This window comes from Lytechinus variegatus, chromosome 3 (assembly GCF_018143015.1).
Source record: "Lytechinus variegatus isolate NC3 chromosome 3, Lvar_3.0, whole genome shotgun sequence".
Taxonomy (NCBI): Eukaryota; Metazoa; Echinodermata; class Echinoidea; order Temnopleuroida; family Toxopneustidae; genus Lytechinus; species Lytechinus variegatus.
In genome coordinates, this window is record NC_054742.1 from 75,495,740 (window position 1) to 75,515,639 (window position 19,900).

General features: G+C 39.0%; 1 protein-coding gene across 1 annotated transcript in view; it reads left to right on the top strand.

Annotated features, from left to right (window-relative positions):
- LOC121411936 (zinc finger protein GLI3-like) overlaps positions 1-19,900 on the top strand; it is a 128,102-nt gene that overhangs the window by 26,374 nt on the left and 81,828 nt on the right. Inside the window, exons 5-8 of the mRNA XM_041604848.1 lie at positions 2,579-2,781; positions 4,945-5,010; positions 9,077-9,356; positions 13,430-13,619. Coding sequence (XP_041460782.1) covers positions 2,579-2,781; positions 4,945-5,010; positions 9,077-9,356; positions 13,430-13,619 — 739 coding nt within the window. The remainder of the gene's footprint in view (positions 1-2,578; positions 2,782-4,944; positions 5,011-9,076; positions 9,357-13,429; positions 13,620-19,900) is intronic.

The window sequence follows — 19,900 nt, forward strand, 5'->3', positions numbered from 1 at the left end:
TAGTATTGACTTAAAAAAGAACATTATCCTTCTTTCTGGAACTGTTCACTTCTCGAAGACTCTAGAATGACCTCAGTGAAATCGAAAATGTAAACAACATAGCTAATCCTATTGTTCTTGTCACTGCAGGCAGGCTCTATTGTCTACATTCCAGAAATAGCAAAGATTACTCAGCCTATTAAATAGACATGCCTACCAAAGCTTTACTGAGACATTTTGGAATATTCTTTATTATATACTATAAATATCCTTAAAGAGGAAATAACTAAATAAATGAATGTAGTTGCTCTTACAATTTAACTTATGTATAACAACGTTGCTGCTTTGGCGAGCTGTAGTGAAAACATGATCAAAGATCATATGGGTTTAAAGTTCCCATGCCGGTCCTAATTGTATCCCAGAACAGAGTTCGGAGGATACTATGGATTTGGCCTCTTCGCTCAGCCGCGTTCGCCGTGGAGATTTCCTTGTGAGCGCTCCATCAGCTGCATTTCTTCTCCGATCATCTTCAAATTTGGCATGAAGGTTGAGTATGGTATAGCGAAGAAGCCTAATGATTTTGGTGTAGGTGGAGTTGACATGGTAAGGTCAAAGGTCATTTTCAGGTCAACATTAAAGTTTATGTGCAAAACTCTTTTATGGCAATTACGCAACCGTAAGTCACTTTTCAACCAAACTTGGATGATAGATGAACTTGGGGAACCTGCATGTTATGCTGCAGTCAGAGGTCACATGATAAGGTCAAAGGTTATTTTTAGATCAATGTTAAAGTTTACATGCAAGACTATCTTATGACACCTAACTGCAACCGTAAGTCACTTTTCAACCAAACTTGGATGATAGATGGACTTGGGAAACCTGCATGTTATGCTGCAGTCAGAGGTCACATGGTATGGTCAAAAGTTATTTTCAGGTCAATGTTAAAATTTACATGCAAGACTCTCTTATGACACCTAACTCCGCAACCGTAAGTCACTTTTCAACCAAACTTGGATGATAGATGAACTTGGGAAACCTGCATGTTATGCTGCAGTCAGAGGTCACATGGTATGGTCAAAGGTTATTTTCAGGTCGATGTTAAAATTTACATGCAAGACTCTCTTGACACTTAACTGCAACCGTAAGTCACTTTTCAACCAAACTTGGATGGTAGATGGATTTGGGGTACCTGCATGTTATGCTGCAGTCAGAGATCACATGGTATGGTCAAAGGTCATTTTTAGGTCAATGTTAAAGTTTACATGCAAGACTCTCTTATGACACCTAACTCTGCAACCTTAAGTCACTTTTCATCCAAACTTGGATGGTAGATGGACTTGGGGGACCTGCATGTTATGCTGCAGTCAGAGGTCACATGGTATGGTCAAAAGTTATTTTCAGGTCAATGTTAAAATTTACATGCAAGACTCTCTTATGACACCTAACTCCGCAACCGTAAATCACTTTTCAACCAAACTTGGATGATAGATGGACTTGGGAAACCTGCATGTTATGCTGCAGTCAGAGGTCACATGGTATGGTCAAAGGTTATTTTCAGGTCAATGTTAAAATTTACATGCAAGACTCTCTTCTGACACCTAACTGCAACCGTAAGTCACTTTTCAACCAAACTTGGATGGTAGATGGATTTGGGGTACCTGCATGTTATGCTGCAGTCAGAGGTCACATGGTATGGTCAAAGGTCATTTTCAGGTCAATGTTAAAATTTACATCCAAGACTCTCTTCTGACACCTAACTCTGCAACGGTAAGTCACTTTTCAACCAAACTTGGATGGTAGATGGACTTGGGGGACCTGCATGTTATGCTGCAGTCAGAGGTCACATGGTAAAGTCAAAGGTAATTTTCAGGTCAACGTTGAAGTTAACATGCAAGATTCTCTTTCTCTGCAACCATAAGTCATTCAACCACACTTGGATGGTAGATGGACTTGGGGTATCTGCATGCAAGGGTCATTGTCGCCATGATAATTGTATTTTTTGTCAAATTTCTGTGTGAGCTCTATTTATCGCAATGACGGATGATGTGGTGGGTTCGGGGGATACATGTGCTTGGCTGCGCGACCCGCCGAACATCTCTAGTTAAAGGCTAAGGAATTATTGTTTTCGCCCAGGTTGACCTTAAAGTGCTTTGATGAAATCTATGAATGTGTGGCATGTAATGGCCCTCAAGCAAGTTACTTGGGAGCTAATGTGTCTATTTCCAAGATATTGTGCTATAGATAAATGCCAGTTCTAATAATGGTTTCTAAATGATTTCACACAAAATTACATAAAATGAGTACATAAGTTTGCATTAAAAATATGTGCCAAAGGATTCTAGATGAAATTGTGTAATTGCTGAGAAATTACGGGCTGTCAAAAAAAGAAGACATGTTCTTAAGAGTATTCAATTCTGTCCTTAATTACCTTATCAATGTTGTATTATTTCTTAGCTCTCATGTAATTTCTCATCAGTGACAGCAACAATATAAAAAAAACTATCATATTAATGTCTTTAGTATGGATAAGTGATGAAGGAGATGATTTTCAGGTTAAAGTTATTTCATTCTAGCGTTATTCTTTTTTTCTTTCTTTCAGCCACACCCCTGGCAGTAGTCCAGTACTTTCTGATGTATCATTAATCCGTCTCACACCTCAGCGTAGTGGTTTGGGTAGCCTTGCTGAGAGTCCTATCTATCCTTACTATGCTGTACCTCCATATGTAGATCATCTTCATGGTAGTCCAGCCCTCTCTATGTTATCACATGCCAGAGGCATTAGTCCCACATGCTCAAATTCAGGTCAGTGAAAACCAAGATCAAGCAAAATTAGTGCCCCATGCCCCATTTCATTTTAACTTCCAATTGATTGCCAGCAGAAAATTACTTTATTAAAATTGAAATATTGTAGTTTGATTGGTTGAGACTGAATTTCTTCATTTTTATTTAAAGCCCCCATCACACTTATTCTAAATCAAGCAGAATTGGCCGGAATGGAAGGACTATTGTTCAACCACCAGTTGGTTATGTAAATCTACTTCAAACTCCGTTCGAAAATACCCCTCGAATGTTTTGAACATGACCAAAACCTTCAGGACGGCCAAAAGAAATGACGAAAATATTTTGACTGCACTCACAATGCAGTCAGAACATTTAGAATGCGCCTAGAATGTCCTAGTGCTGTTGTCGGGAACAAAACTCCATGTCGACATGTCGCTTAAAAATTAATTCAGACATGGACAATGTCGACATGGAAAAGGGACCATAATTTAGGCTTCCTTTTTTTTTTAATTTAGTAACAATTATTAGATCATGGCACATACCACTCTCAATCAAATTCACCGTGACACGGATGATATCCCCAAACTAGATCTAGATCTATATACAGGCTCTGTTCAGGAAAACATATTTTGAATAAGCAATAGTGATTTCACTTCCAAAATCGCCCATTTAATACACATTTATTCTGGAGAATCAAGTCTTTGTACCATGATCTTGAAAGCATTATGCAATCTCACTCGTTGCCAATTTGAGAATCACCCATTGCAACAGTGATCATTGCATATTATACCCTGGTACACAGGTGCAAGCTGCTCAATTTGACAATAGAAATTAATAAAAATCAATCGATAATTTCAGTACCACTTCTGCGGCGATCCGTGCAACGATCTCCAAACGAAGGAAGGCAAGTTTTTTGTGACTTAGTGAAATGAAGTAAGTGCTCAATAACAGCGGTCACAACTTTGACGAAAACACTTGTTCGCTGCGCTGCTCACGTCTATGTGAAAAGTAATAAATTGAGGAGCAGCGTATTATCAAAACACATATTGCATGATTACGGTGAACGTGAATGCTGCTCGCTAGGGCACTGCACAGATCTAGATCAGATGATCGTCGGGCTAGGGCCCTGCACAGCACAGACGTATTCTACTGATGCGCTGCTCGCAGATATTTTTTTATTAATTTAATGCGCTGCTAAGCGGAGTAAACCTTTCAATTGCGCCAATTGATAATCAATGCTAGTAGACCCCTCAGAGGAAAGACGGCTGGTGGGGGGGGGGTTGGGGGGCAATTTGGAAAATACTTATTTTGCTCATATTTTGGCCATTTTAGCCGAATTGTATAAATGCTTCTAACTCTTCAGGTAAGCTTTACACTGGTGACTTGGGCTCGACCCATTTTTATTTCATGTTTACATGTCGATGTGGGTGCGTGCATGTCGAAATGTTGGAAACATTGAAAATCTTTTGTATGTCGACATCAATGTCGATATGAGACCTACCGACAAAAGCACTAGAATGTCCAAGAATGTAGCACGAATTATCAATCTTACTCCATTGCGGTTCATTTTGACTAGTGTATGATGAATCACCTGGTCAATTTTCTGACTTTCAACTCCAGTTTGGTGAATTCATAAGTTTCTCAAAAATTTCTAGATTTTTAAAACATTTTTTTCATTCCAGCTTCTGCTTGATTCCTGCTGATTTTGAATAAGTTTGATGGGGGCTTAAGGCATCATTGCAAAATGCATCTTTCATAAAGAATCCCCTCATGCCCATTTCCATTGCTGCATTCACATTTTGTAGACAAAACAATGGGGAAAGTGGTTAGTTGTTGATGAGAAAAAAAATGTTATATTTGAAAATGTATTTTTTTCCCCGGTTCCTTCCTGAAGTTTCCTATATTCACCCACTTTATGGATGAAAGAAAGGATGTTTTCATTACTTAGAAAAAGTTTTTACAGATTATATTTTGATAATATAAATACTTTCAAAAATCTTTAGTTGTTGATAATTAGATGATTTATAATTTTTTGAAATAATGAAATAACCCAGAATGAAATATTTAGAAGTGGAGGTGGTTATTAGATAGCTTCTTTATGTTTAGGTGTTGATTTCGGGTCACAAACCAACCCTGGTAGTAGTTACATTCCTCAGCTTTCATTTAGTCATGGTATATCAACAGACCTACATCCACCCAGTACTGCAGGCAGCATTGATCATCCAGCATTGGACTTCAGTTCAGTTGAAGGTAATTGGTGACCATGTTCCTGATGATCTGGGATAGTTATGCTGGTGTTGTTATTGATGATCTGGGATAGTTATGCTGGTGGTGTTGTTGATGATCTGGTATAGTTATGCTGGTGGTGTTGTTGATGATCTGGGATAGTCGTGCTGGTGGTGTTGTTGATGATCTGGGGTAGTTATGTTGGTGGTGTTGTTGATGAACTGGGATAGTTATGCTGGTGTTGTTGTTAATGATCTGGGATAGTTATGCTGGTGTTGTTGTTGATGATCAGGGATAGTTATGCTGGTGGTGTTTTTGATGATCTGGGATAGTTATGCTGGTGGTGTTGTTGATGATGTGGGATAGTTATGCTGGTGGTGTTGTTGATGATCTGGGATAGTTATGCTGGTGGTGTTTTTAATGATCTGGGATAGTTATGCCGGTGTTGTTATTGATGATCTGGGATAGTTATGCTGGTGTTGTTATTGATGATCTGGGATAGTCGTGCTGGTGGTGTTGTTGATGATCTGGGGTAGTTATGTTGGTGGTGTTGTTGATGAACTGGGATAGTTATGCTGGTGTTGTTGTTAATGATCTGGGATAGTTATGCTGGTGTTGTTATTGATGATCAGGGATAGTTATGCTGGTGGTGTTTTTGATGATCTGGGATAGTTATGCTGGTGGTGTTGTTGATGATGTGGGATAGTCGTGCTGGTGGTGTTGTTGATGATCTGGGATAGTTATGCTGGTGGTGTTGTTGATGATCTGGGATAGTCGTGCTGGTGGTGTTGTTGATGATCTGGGATAGTCGTGCTGGTGGTGTTGTTGATGAACTGGGATAGTTATGCTGGTGGTGTTTTTGATGATCTGGGATAGTTATGCTGGTGGTGTTGTTGATGATCTGGGATAGTTATGCTGGTGGTGTTGTTGATGATGTGGGATAGTTATGCTGGTGTTGTTGTTGATGATCTGGGATAGTTATGCTGGTGGTGTTGTTGATGATCTGGGATAGTTATGCTGGTGTTGTTGTTGATGATCTGGGATAGTTATGCTGGTGGTGTTGTTGATGATCTGGGATAGTTATGCTGGTGGTGTTGTTGATGATGTGGGATAGTTATGCTGGGGTTGTTGATGATCTGGGATAGTTATGCTGGTGGTGTTGTTGATGAACTGGGATAGTTATGCTGGTGGTGTTGTTGATAATCTGGGATAGTTATGCTGGTGGTGTTGTTAATGATCTGGGATAGTTATGCCGGTGTTGTTATTGATGATCTGGGATAGTTATGCTGGTGGTGTTGTTGATGATCTGGGATAGTTATGCTGGTGGTGTTGGTGATGATCTGGGATAGTTATGCTGGTGGTGTTGTTGATGATGTGGGATAGTTATGCTGGTGGTGTTGTTGATGATCTGGGATAGTTATGCTGGTGGTGTTTTTAATGATCTGGGATAGTTATGCTGGTGGTGTTGTTGATGATCTGGGATAGTTATGCTGGTGGTGTTGTTGATGAACTGGGATAGTTATGCTGGTGGTGTTGTTGATAATCTGGGATAGTTATGCTGGTGGTGTTGTTAATGATCTGGGATAGTTATGCCGGTGTTGTTATTGATGATCTGGGATAGTTATGCTGGTGGTGTTGTTGATGAACTGGGATAGTTATGCTGGTGGTGTTGTTGATAATCTGGGATAGTTATGCTGGTGGTGTTATTGATGATCTGGGATAGTTATGCTGGTGGTGTTGTTGATGATCTGGGATAGTTATGCTGGTGGTGTTGGTGATGATCTGGGATAGTTATGCTGGTGGTGTTGTTGATGATGTGGGATAGTTATGCTGGTGGTGTTGTTGATGATCTGGGATAGTTATGCTGGTGGTGTTGTTGATGATCTGGGATAGTTATGCTGGTGGTGTTGTTGATGATCTGGGATAGTTATGCTGGTGGTGTTGTTGATGATGTGGGATAGTTATGCTGGTGGTGTTGTTGATGATCTGGGATAGTTATGCTGGTGGTGTTGTTGATGAACTGGGATAGTTATGCTGGTGGTGTTGTTGATAATCTGGGATAGTTATGCTGGTGGTGTTGTTAATGATCTGGGATAGTTATGCCGGTGTTGTTATTGATGATCTGGGATAGTTATGCTGGTGGTGTTGTTGATGATCTGGGATAGTTATGCTGGTGGTGTTGGTGATGATCTGGGATAGTTATGCTGGTGGTGTTGGTGATGATCTGGGATAGTTATGCTGGTGGTGTTGTTGATGATCTGGGATAGTTATGCTGGTGGTGTTGTTGATGATCTGGGATAGTTATGCTGGTGGTGTTTTTAATGATCTGGGATAGTTATGCCGGTGGTGTTGTTGATGATCTGGGATAGTTATGCTGGTGGTGTTGTTGATGATCTGGGATAGTTATGCTGGTGGTGTTGTTGATGATCTGGGATAGTTATGCTTGTGTTGTTGTTGTAGTTATGCTTGTGTTGTTGTTGATGATCTGGGATAGTTATGCTGGTGTTGTTGTTGATGATCAGGGATAGTTATGCCGGTGGTGTTGTTGATGATCTGGGATAGTTATGCTGGTGGTGTTGTTGATGATCTGGGATAGTCGTGCTGGTGGTGTTGTTGATGATGTGGGATAGTTATGCTGGTGGTGTTGTTGATGAACTGGGATAGTTATGCTGGTGGTGTTGTTGATGATGTGGGATAGTTATGCTGGTGGTGTTGTTGATGATGTGGGATAGTTATGCTGGTGTTGTTGTTGATGATCTGGGATAGTTATGCTGGTGGTGTTGTTGATGATCTGGGATAGTTATGTTGGTGGTGTTGTTGATGAACTGGGATAGTTATGCTGGTGTTGTTGTTGATGATCTGGGATAGTCGTGCTGGTGGTGTTGTTGATGAACTGGGATAGTTATGCTGGTGGTGTTGTTGATGATGTGGGATAGTTATGCTGGTGGTGTTGTTGATGATGTGGGATAGTTATGCTGGTGTTGTTGTTGATGATCTGGGATAGTTATGCTGGTTGTGTTGTTGATGATCTGGGATAGTTATGTTGGTGGTGTTGTTGATGAACTGGGATAGTTATGCTGGTGTTGTTGTTGATGATCTGGGATAGTCGTGCTGGTGGTGTTGTTGATGAACTGGGATAGTTATGCTGGTGGTGTTGTTGATGATCTGGGATAGTTATGCTGGTGGTGTTGTTGATGATCTGGGATAGTTATGCTGGTGGTGTTGTTGATGAACTGGGATAGTTATGCTGGTGGTGTTGTTGATGATCTGGGATAGTTATGTTGGTGGTGTTGTTGATGATCTGGGATAGTTATGCTGGTGGTGTTGTTGATGATGTGGGATAGTTATGCTGGTGGTGTTGTTGATGATCTGGGGTAGTTATGCTGGTGGTGTTGTTGATGATCTGGGATAGTTATGCTGGTGGTGTTGTTAATGATCTGGGATAGTTATGCTGGTGGTGTTGTTGATGATCTGGGATAGTTATGCTGGTGGTGTTGTTGATGAACTGGGATAGTTATGCTGGTGGTGTTGTTGATGATCTGGGATAGTTATGCTGGTGGTGTTGTTGATGATCTGGGATAGTTATGCTGGTGGTGTTTTTGATGATCTGGGATAGTTATGCTGGTGGTGTTGTTGATGATCTGGGGTAGTTATGTTGGTGGTGTTGATGATGTGGGGTAGTTATGCTGGTGGTGTTGTTAATGATCTGGGATAGTTATGCTGATGGTGGTGTTGATGATCTGGGATAGTTATGCTGGTGTTGTTTTTGATGATCTGGGATAGTTATGCTGGTGGTGTTGTTGATGATCTGGGGTAGTTATGTTGGTGGTGTTGATGATGTGGGGTAGTTATGCTGGTGGTGTTGTTGATGATCTGGGATAGATATGCTGGTGGAGATGATTTTAGGTCATAATGATGCTGATTGGCAACATGTTTTACATGACTAACTCAGATAGAAATCGAGCCTTTAATATGATAAAAATGATTAAAAAAATTATCTTGTTATAACGTTTCAATCTCACAGAAGAAATTGTGAAGCTAAGCAAGTTCTAGATCTTCTGAAGGAATTCTCCTATTCCCTTTGTATCAGGTTCTAGATTCTCCAGCCCAAGGCCAGGAGCCCGGATGAGTAGAAAGCGTGCTCTCTCCATCTCTCCTCTCTTCAATGAATCAATAGATATCAATGCCATGATACGTACTTCACCAAACTCTCTAGTAGCATATGTGAACAACTCTCGTAGCTCCTCAGCAGCTAGTGGGTCTTATGGTCATCTATCTGCTGGTACAGTAAGTCCTGTCAATTGGAATCACCATGTTCCGCCTCTGGCCCATCTTCATCATCTGCAGCAACAGCTTTTAAGACATCATAGGTAGGTCACCTAAGACGGAAACATTAGGGGAAGGCAGGGTAAGTTGAGCCTTAGGATAAGTTGAGCCACCACCCCTAGGCCAATTATGAATATTGTGGCGGTGACATATTTTGATGTATTTTTATTTTTATTCATAATGCTGTTAATGTTGGTCTTACCAAAATGGTAAATATATGAGCTGAGTTTATCAATTTATTGCATAATATTGCAAAATCAATGTTAAATTAGCAAATTTTCATGAATGATACAGTATGCAGGACTTCGCATTATCCACATGTTCCATGACAGTGAAAGTTAATTATAGAAAGAATCTTTTACAAATAAGATCATAAATGATCAGTTTGGGAGCCATTTTCTTCATGCAAATTTGGTTGTTAGAACATGAGAAATACGCTATGGAACAGGTATTATCTGATTTAGCACATTGGAATTGTTTAAAATAGTTCAGTTTGCAACTTTAAACCCCAAAAGGCCTCTAGAAGGTTATACAGTGCGTATCAAAAAAAAGTTTACACTTTGAAAGAGCCCTGGGAATTAAAAAATATACATGTGGATAATTTTTTCACATATAATCTTGGGTTTGGGTCTCATCTATCCGATGAAAGTAAAAGTTTTGTCAGAATGTTACACTTGAGTGAACACTGTCCATTTCTGTAAAGAAATGCTCGTTTTCATGCTGTGTCAAGTCGAAAGGACAAAATCAAACTAACACTACGAAAGATTTATCATACATTTCCCTTGCACGTTCAGTCAATTGGAATAAAACGGAAACATTCAAGCATTTTGTGACAATTTTGCCACCCAAATTGAAATGTCAACACTCAATAAGCACAACCTTTACCCTATTTGTGCCAGCTGGATCTGAGGACATAACTGAATCTGAACAAAAGTTTATATCAGACATCTCCAGCATTTTTTCACTAAGTTTTTTATCATTGAAAGTTGGTTTTCATTTCATTGTTTGTTTAATACTTGTTTCTACACACTTTTCCCAAGCTTAGCAATGATTAACAAAATGAAAATCAAGCTTAAGCCATTCCATGCAAGTCACAGCTCAGTGTAAAGCAAATATCGTCACGATGGCCTTGGTGTGTGGGTGAGTGGGGTGGGGCAAAATGCACTCTTCGAAGTGTTTTGGGCAAGGAAACAAGTCAAACAGTGTTGAAGATATCTTCAAATCACTTTTACTAGCTAAATTCCATGTGTTCTTCATGATTAAGGGCTACTTTTATTCGCATAACTATTTTAAATTTCTGCGCAAATCATTTTTCACTAACTTTTCAAACGTAAGTGGTGCTCACTGAAGCGGAAATATTTTTCGACAGTTATATCGTCATTTGCTTTAATGGACCTGTACCAATGTTAAAATGTCGAACAATCTTCAGGATATTACAAATGTATAATTCTACAGGATATTTTCAAAGTGTAAACTTTTTTTTGATACGCACTGTATAGGCATCTTTTTCGGGAATGGCTCTAGTTTATTATGCCTCTCTACTGACTGTATGCGCTTACCGAACCCATTCTGTTTTCAGTCAACTACAAACCATCAACTTTGTTTTTAGCTTAGTGGCTTCACAATCTGATTAAGTTAAGTGGGCTACATGTATAAATGGGTGATTTTTGTCTCCCTTCAGGCGCCGCTTTTCCGGCGGTGGCGAAGTCGTCAACATTGAAATCTTAACCAAACATTAGTTTTTGAAATGTTATCATAGCGAAAGTATATGGATCTAGTTCATGAAACTTGGACATTAGGGTAATCAAGTATTACTGAACATTTTGCCTGAGTTTCAGGTCACATGACCTAGGTCAAATGTCATTTAGGGTCAATGAACATAGACCATTTCGGGGGAATTAATATCGAAATCTTAACCAAGGCTAAGTTTTTGTCTCACCTGCATAGCAGAGTGAGACTACAGGCACCGCTTTTCCGACGGCGGCGGCGTCAACATCAAATCTTAAACTGAGGTTAAGTTTTTGAAATGACATCAAAACTTAGAAAGTATATGGACCTAGTTCATGAAACTTGGCCATAAGGTTAATCAAGTATTACTGAACATCCTGTGAGAGTTTCATGTCACATGACCAAGGTCAAAGGTCATTTAGGATCAATGAACTTAGACCATGTTGGGGGAATCAACATCAAAATCTCAACCTGAGGTTAAGGTTTTGAAATGTCATCAAAATTTGGAAAATATATGGACCTAATTCATTAAACTTGGACATAAGCTTAATCAAGTATCACCAAACATCCTGCACGAGTTTCACGTCACATGACCAAGGTCAAAGGTCATTTAGGGTCAATGAACTTTGGCCGATTTGGGTGTATCTGTTGAATTACAATCAAAACTTTAAAGTTTTTGGATCTGATTCATGAAACTTGGACATGATAGTAATCAAGTATCACTGAACATCCTGTGCAAGTTTCAGGTCACATGATCAAGGTCAAAGGTCATTTAGGGTCAATGAACTTAGGCCGAATGGGGGTATTTGTTGAATTACCATCATAACTTTAAAAGTATGTTGGTCTAGTTCATAAAACTTGGACATAAGAGTAATCTAGTATCACTGAACATCCTGTGCGCATTTTAGGTCACATGACCAAGGTCAATGGTCAATGAACTTTGGCCACATTGGGGGTATTTGTTGAATTACCATCCTATCTCTGTAAGTGTATTGGGCTAGTTCATAAAACGTGGAAATAAGAGTAACCAAGTATCACTGAACATCTTGTGCAAGTTTCAGGTCATATGACCAAGTCAAAGGTCAATGAACTTTGGCCATGTTGGTATCTGTTTTTTTTACCATCAGTACTTTGAAAGCTTATGGATATGATTCATGAAAATTGGATATAAGGGTAATCAAGTATTACTGATTATCCTGCCTTGGTTGAAGGTCACATGACCAAGGTCAAAGGTCATTTAAGGTCAACAACTTCGGCCAAATTGGGGATGTTGGTTGAAATACCATCATTACTTTGAAAGTGTATGGATCTGATTCATAAGAGTAATCAAGTATCACTGAACATCCTGCAAGTTTCAGGTAACATGACCAAGGTCAAAGGTCATTTAAGGTCATTGAACTTTGGCCATTTTGGAGGTAATCATTAGATTGCTGTCATAACTTTCAAAGTTTATAGATATAGTTTATCAAATGTGGATATAATAATCAAGAATCACTGACAAGTCTTTGGTTGCATGATCAAGGTCATTTCATTGTCAATGAACATAGTGTTGTATCATTATATGAATGTTTTTTGTGAATAATTATTTTAAAGTAGTTTTCAAAGTCAGCTCTGCTGCTATATTGAATTGTGCGATGCAGGTGAGACTGCCCAAGGCGCTCCACTTGTTTTTGATAAGCACTGTATAGGTGCAGCTTTTCTGACGACGATGGCGGCGTCAACATCAAATGTTAACCCAAGGTTAAGTTTTTGAAGTGACATCATAACTTAGAAAGTATGTGGACCTAGTTCATGAAAATTGGACATAAGGTATTCAAGTATTACTGAACATCCTGCCTTGGTTAAAGGTCACATGACCAACAAAAATATGCTGTCCATAGGTGAATTAGAGCTTAATATGTTGCGTGTCATACGGGACATTTCTGCCTCCCATATGACACATAACTTTTTCACCTATAATTTACCCATAATCAATTTTTTGTGTTGGTTATTAGTTTTTCACATGACTACCCACTTTAGCTTCATCTTTGACAAAAAGAATATTTTATTGCTCAAGCATTTGGCTAGGAAACTAGAAATTAATGTCAAAATGTCCCGCACGGCACGTATGGAATTGCCCCAGAGGGGTTCCACTTCTTGATGACCCTTGTTTGGTTTCATTGCATGTAGTAGCAGTTTGCTGAGTGCATGTTAGCCCCTTAATTGTTCAAAATTGCCGTATTTTTTTTATGACCCCCAGAAAACTTTCATTGGGATAAAAACCAATAGTAATTTGTATGAACAGCAGCCAGAAAAATTTCAATACAGAAAAGTTCATATTTATCATGTGCTATATTTTGATTATCAAACCTATCTTCTCTTTTTGATTTTTTTGTTATTTTCTATGCAGGGGACTAACTGGGGTGGGGTACCTACCAACGAATGTACCCCCTCCCCAACATCCTGCTATGGCTACATTATTAGCAAGAGCTCATAGCCAGCAGAGTGGGGTAGTTCCTGATCCTCATTCTAGTCTTCCACCTACCCACGACAACAATCATCCTAAGAAGGCTTCGGAGTATGAGGACCACTCCCCTCAGGTATCAGATTTACATCAATAACTATATGCTACTTAATCTATCTTGCTTTTGTCCCTTTTAAACTAGAGGAAATTCCCACTACATTGTTGAAATTCAGAAAAAAAATGCCTTGGACGTAGCGCCAACTTTATTGTAATAGAAAAATGTGAAATCGTCCTATGCCATGTCCTTTCTAAGTTCATGTCGCTTTGGTGGTGTTCCACTGAGTCTATTATGTGTGCAGACGTGCTGTGCGTGGTGTCGAAAGAGTTCCTGCTACATCGGAGAAGATAGCAACTTGTACTTATGTCTCCATCATGTAAAAAAAATAATCCTGCAGGTCAACACCTTTTTCATTCGTACTCCAGAGGTCTTAAGTGGAAGTTGGCTATTCCGTAGATATGGTTAGGGTTGTTGCTACGTTCTTTCTGTGTCTGCTGCATATATAATATGTCAGTGGAGCTGTTAGTAGGTCCCAAGAAGGTCCTTACTGCATCATTACTATGCATAAAGCTCCTACTACATAGACATTGGACATTGGACAAACCTAAAAAAGACTGGGCTATTTCAATGCCCCAAGAAGTCCTAGTCGGGGGGGGGGGGGCTGATTCAACCCCCTCATGATCTTGGCCATTGATTGCACCATTGCAACAAAAATAGGCACATATTTTGCCCATGGCATAATGTAAATAATTGTAAGATCTAATTCTCTAAGAAATCATATTTCTAATTATGCTAATTTATGAGTAAAATCTGAAGTTCGCTCTAATTAACTAAATAATGCCCCTAAAATAATCAATTTTGTTCAGACTTTTTATAGGATACTGATCAAATGTATTTTTGAAAAATTTCAATATCACAATTTTCATATATATTTTATTGTTTTCTAAATTTCTTATGTACAGTTTTGTTTTTTGACTTTTGTAATTGTTTCTTTAATGGAAATCATTGGGGACTTTATTCTGACCATAAAGAAGATTGAATTGATTGAGTTTAATCAGTAAAAGGAGAAATAATGATACATTAATGAATTTCGCAGAAGAGGTCTATGGTACACCATGTCAGTCAGACTGCAGTCCCCATGCTAATGACCAAATATGCCAGATTCATCCAAATCATCTCGTGGCTGAATCCCCCTCCTTGCAAAATCTTGTGATTCTTGAGATTTTCTATCTCTAAGAGTGTACCTTCTTTAATCTCAATTGAAATTGGATATCATTGCACCATCAGATAGAGTCAATGTTACTTTTTCACATTCGTCATTTATTTTGTATAAAATATTTTGAGACATAAGTGAATTTCAGGCATGAAAATGTGCATCACGATTAAATTTTCTTCCTCTGTTTTCTTTTGCCAATTGTGCAAAACTAAATTATTTTGAGCCTCAAAGATATCTATATCACCACAAAGCTGAATTTCTGTACTTTCTCACGATTTCACACTTTTCCCACCAAGGTTTCAAATGAGATTTCTAAAATTTTGGAGTAGCATGAAAACTAGTCTTCTGATTGGCTGGATAAGGCTTCAAAACCACAACCGCGGGTAATTTGATGAGATAACCACATGCTAAGTGTGACCTTGTCGTGAACCCAGTACTGGATACGTTGGGTGTGTGGTCTCTTCGACCAATCAGAGTGCAGTATTCTTGTTTTCAAGCTGCTTAATGTACTTCGCCAACGAAAAATGTGTTCTTGACCCGATTGAACCAGTTCTTGTCTTGAAACCTGTACCACTTCAAAGCAAAAATATTAAGCTTTATCATGATCTAAAAATCATTTGGGATCGAGCAAAAATAAAGTGTAAAAATAGCAACTTTTGTCAGGTGAAAATGATCAGTTTGTTGCATATTTTAGATCAAAAGTTTCACCTTCATTACAAAATCTAAATAAATCTAAACATATGACCTGAAAGAATTATTTTTCTTCTTTACAATGATGCAAAAATAAGGAAATTCGATGTATAATTAGAGCAGCAATGACCAAATGAAAAGAGATGTTTTGGTCCACACCAAGCTCATTAAAGTAGAAATATATTGAAATCGTAAAAATGGAGAATCATTTATCAAATTAACCCTAAATCTCCCGGGGTATTTTGATTCTTGTCATTCCCGGGGGGGGGGGCCATTATGGCCCCCCCTTAAGATCTCGGCCGCCGATCGCGCGAGCGACGCAAAAATTTGCACGCTGGTAGTGTGCGATGTAATCTACAAGGCTGTATGGTAAAATTTTCCAAAATAATGAGATTTTATTTTATATGAATTAATTATGCTAATTTATGCATAAATCATACTTTTTGCTCTAATTCACTAAATAAAGCTCCTAGAAAGCTAATTTTTGGTAAAAATTTTCTTTGTAGCATTCTTAACAATCGTAATTCAAAAAAACTTTGGTTTGGAAATAAATTTCTTATGTATTTTATTGTTTTATGAATTTCTTATGTATTTCTTTGTTTTTTTACTTTTTGTTTTTTATTGTTTTTTCAATGGAAATGTTCCAGACATAATTCTGATCATAAACAAGGCAAAATTAATTAAGTTTAATCAGTAAAAGTAGAAATAATGAAACATTTATGAATTTTGGCTAAATACGCAATTTGCATTGGATTTGTACATGAAATAACGTTTATGAGCAATTTTGGGTCTGACATGCACTTGCATAATGTTGCGTAATGTCGGAACCGCGTACCCGGGCGTCACAAATTTGGTCTCAAAATTTGCGCGAGACTTGAATGTAAAAAGTCAGTGAGCTGCGAGGTGAAAAAATTTCGCGCAGCAGATATATCGCGAAAATTGTTGAGGGGGGGCCATTATGGCCCCCCCGGGAGTATTAGGGTTAAAGGAGAAAGTAAGGAGAACACGATGGTGTACATCATTTATTATTGAGAGCAATGATACTCGGTTAATTGATAGTTTAAAGTTCTCTATCTTAATGCTTCAAACACGCAAAATTACGTCCCCGAAATTGGGGATTTTTTATGACGTCACCGTCTGTACGAGAGGCGTGATTGGCTCTCCCACGTGAAGCTCTTCTTGCATGCAAAACCTGTTGCGAGGGTACGTTTTCTCCACAATGTCACTGAATACTTCGATCCCGAAATGAAAGAAAACCCAGAATTTTATCTAGATTTGGATTTTGAAATTGATGATTTTGATGATGACGTGAATAACAAAGTGACGTAGTTGGAGGTAAATTGGGGGAATTACGCCGATGATGATGAGTTGGACAATACTTGCAACACAATCACATGCCGATTCGCTACCAACTCATGCAGCTGCTAAAAGTGCTAGCTACACCGCATGGGCCAAATTGAATTCATGAAAATGAATTACCACACTGTCCAGACAGTCTCTTTGATACCTCTGTCGCCATGATAGTTGTATTTTTTGGTCAAATTTCTGTGTGAGCTCTATATAGAGCTCTATATATCGCAATGACGGATGACGCGGTGGGTTCGGGGGATACATGTGCTCGGCTGCGCATCTCTAGTTTTTGTAGTCCTTAAAAGGACTGTAAACCAGAAGGAGAGGGAAGGTGACAAGTATGCAGGCTTGAGTAGTTGAGAGAAGGCTGGCTTGAGTCGGTGATTAGAGTGGTAGCAGGAGCAGGTGAGTAGACTTGACGTTTCGGCAGGTTGACTGTTCGTCTTCAGGAGTGATTGTTCGCTAGTTATGCGGCGGCACTTGTGTGCTTGCGGCAGTGGTCAATGGTGGCGCTCTGTGTGTGAGTTTGCAGGAATGCGTGGGCGGTTGCTATGGGGACATGGAGAACTTGCATCGGCGGAGGAGTAGGGTAAACAATGGCATCGCTGTGCATGTGTAGACTGGCAGGTTCGGCGGATTGGTTGGAGGCTTGGTGTGTGTGTTGGCGTCGGTTATAGCATGGTTTGGGAGTCAGCGGTGTCTATGTCGGGATTGTCGGCGAGGCTGTCTGGGTTGGTGGAGAGTTAGGGAGAGTCAGAAGGAGATTGGTCAGAAGCGGAACGATTATGAAGGATTGGGTACCAGATGCTGTTGATACGGTGTTCTGTTGGTGAATTTCGATGGCTTCTCTTCTGGTGCTCCAGTGGTAGATGTGTCTCTTATCCAGGTGAAAACGATGGTCCTCTTGCTGAGCTTGTTTGACGATGGCTGACTTGTCCCAGTCATTGCGTCTGTGATGGGTCTTGTGTTCCTTGAGTTGAGTGTCAAAATCATGCTTGGTTTCTCCTACATGTATGTAGACTTTGCCACAGTTGCAGGAGATCTTATAGACTCCTGGTTGTTTGTTGGTTGGGTGCTTGTCCTTGTGAGAGTGGACAGTGGTATAAAGCTTGCGGGTGGATTGATGTCTAACAAAAATACATTGAGCTTGAAATAATTATGCTAATTTATGCATGAAATAAGACATTTGCTCTGATCAACTATCACACAGACCCAAAACTGCTCATTTTTATTCACAGATCCCTATCAAATGTACTTCTCAAAAAATTTGGTGTAACAATTTTTTTCTTATGTATTTTATTGTTTTTTTTATTTCTTATGTATTTTGTTGTTTTTCAAATTTTTATTTTTAATGTTTCTGATCTCAATTCTGATCCCAAACAAGACAAAATTAATTTAGTTTGATCAGCAAAAGTAGAAATAATGATACATTTATGAATTTCGGTTAAATGCACAATTGGGATTAGATTTGTACATGAATTTACGATTTTGAGCAGTTTTAGGTCTGACATGCACTTACATAATGTTGCGTAACTTCGTAACCGCGTACCCGGGCATCGCAAATTTGGTCTCAAAAGTTTTGCAAGATATGAAAGTACAAAGCGAGTGGTACGGTTGAAAAATTTCGGGTGGCGGATTAATTGTGGGCCTTTTAGGGTTAAGGTTTGGTTTGTATTGTTGGAAGATATTGAAACTTCAGCTCTCAGGATTCTCAACCTTTGATACTGAGACCAACTTCTGACCCTGACCATATTCTTGGGCCTTGCTGCTGGGTGGTTTGCGCCCTGCTGCTTTTCTGTGAAATTGTAGCCTACCACTCTTTAAAGGAAAATTAAACCTTTGGAACAAGATGGCTTGTGCGAAAACAGAAAAATCAAAGAAACAGATCAACAAAAGTTTTAGAAAAATGTAAATATAATAAGAAAGTTATGAGCATTTGAAGTATTGATAATTATTTTAATGCAGATTCTCCCATTGGCATTGCGATGTGTGTGACCTCACGTTTGAATAACTTTCCCTATTACTTTTGTACACCATCAGAGGTGAAGGCAAGACTTGGGATCCAAATGACGTCCGTCCGTCACAAATCTTATGACACCTAACTCCGCAACCGTAAGTCACTTTTCAACCAAACTTGGATGGTAGATGGACTTAGGGAACCTGCATGTTATGCTGCAGTCGGAGGTCACATGGTAAGGTCAAAGGTCATTTTCAGGTCAATGTTAAAGTTAACATGCAACCCCCTTTCCGCAACCATAAGTCACTTTTCAACCACACTTGGATGGTAGATGGACTTGGGGGACCTGCATGTTGTGCTGCAGTTGGACAAGGCTCTTATGAAAAGTGTTCTTCCATCCCAGTCATTTCACAATGAAGTTTCAATACAAATCTCTTGCATGCCCTCGCAAATCACGATATTTCTGGTTATTTTCATAAGTGGGCGAGACACAAAATCAGTTTTGCCTTGTTCTGAGTATGGATGATAAAATTGAACCTCCCTTAGATGCAATGATAATCCCATCACCTGATCATGTGCATCTTAATTTTTGTATTGATTTTAATGCATGTATTTCACATTGTAACAACTAAAAGGAAACAATGTTTATATTTTTATACCAATATTTCACTAATTTTATCAAATTTCTGTATGTGGTGGAAGACTTATTATTGTACAAACTACGTAATCCTTTATATTTAAAGTAAATGTTTCCAGGATTGAGCCAGACGGATTCATGGGAAAAACGATCACCCCCCCCCCCCTCTTTTTTTTTTTTAGCTCATCCGGCCCGAAGGGCCAAATGAGCTTATGCTGTGGCGTGGTGTCCGTCTGTCATCCGTACACAATTTCAAAATGCTACTTCTTCGCCATTTCAAGTCCAATTTCATTTCTGTTTGCTTTATATGATAGCACTAGGTGGGGGATTCAGAACTTCTACACAGAATTTTGAAATTCATTAAATTTGCTAATTTATGGGCATTTTTCAAAACTCATTAAAAAAATCTTCTTTATTTGTTGACCGAATTTGATTTTTTTCTCGATCTGGTAGAGCTTCATGAAGTTCACCAAACTTCTACACAGAATTTCGAAATTTCGACTAGAACA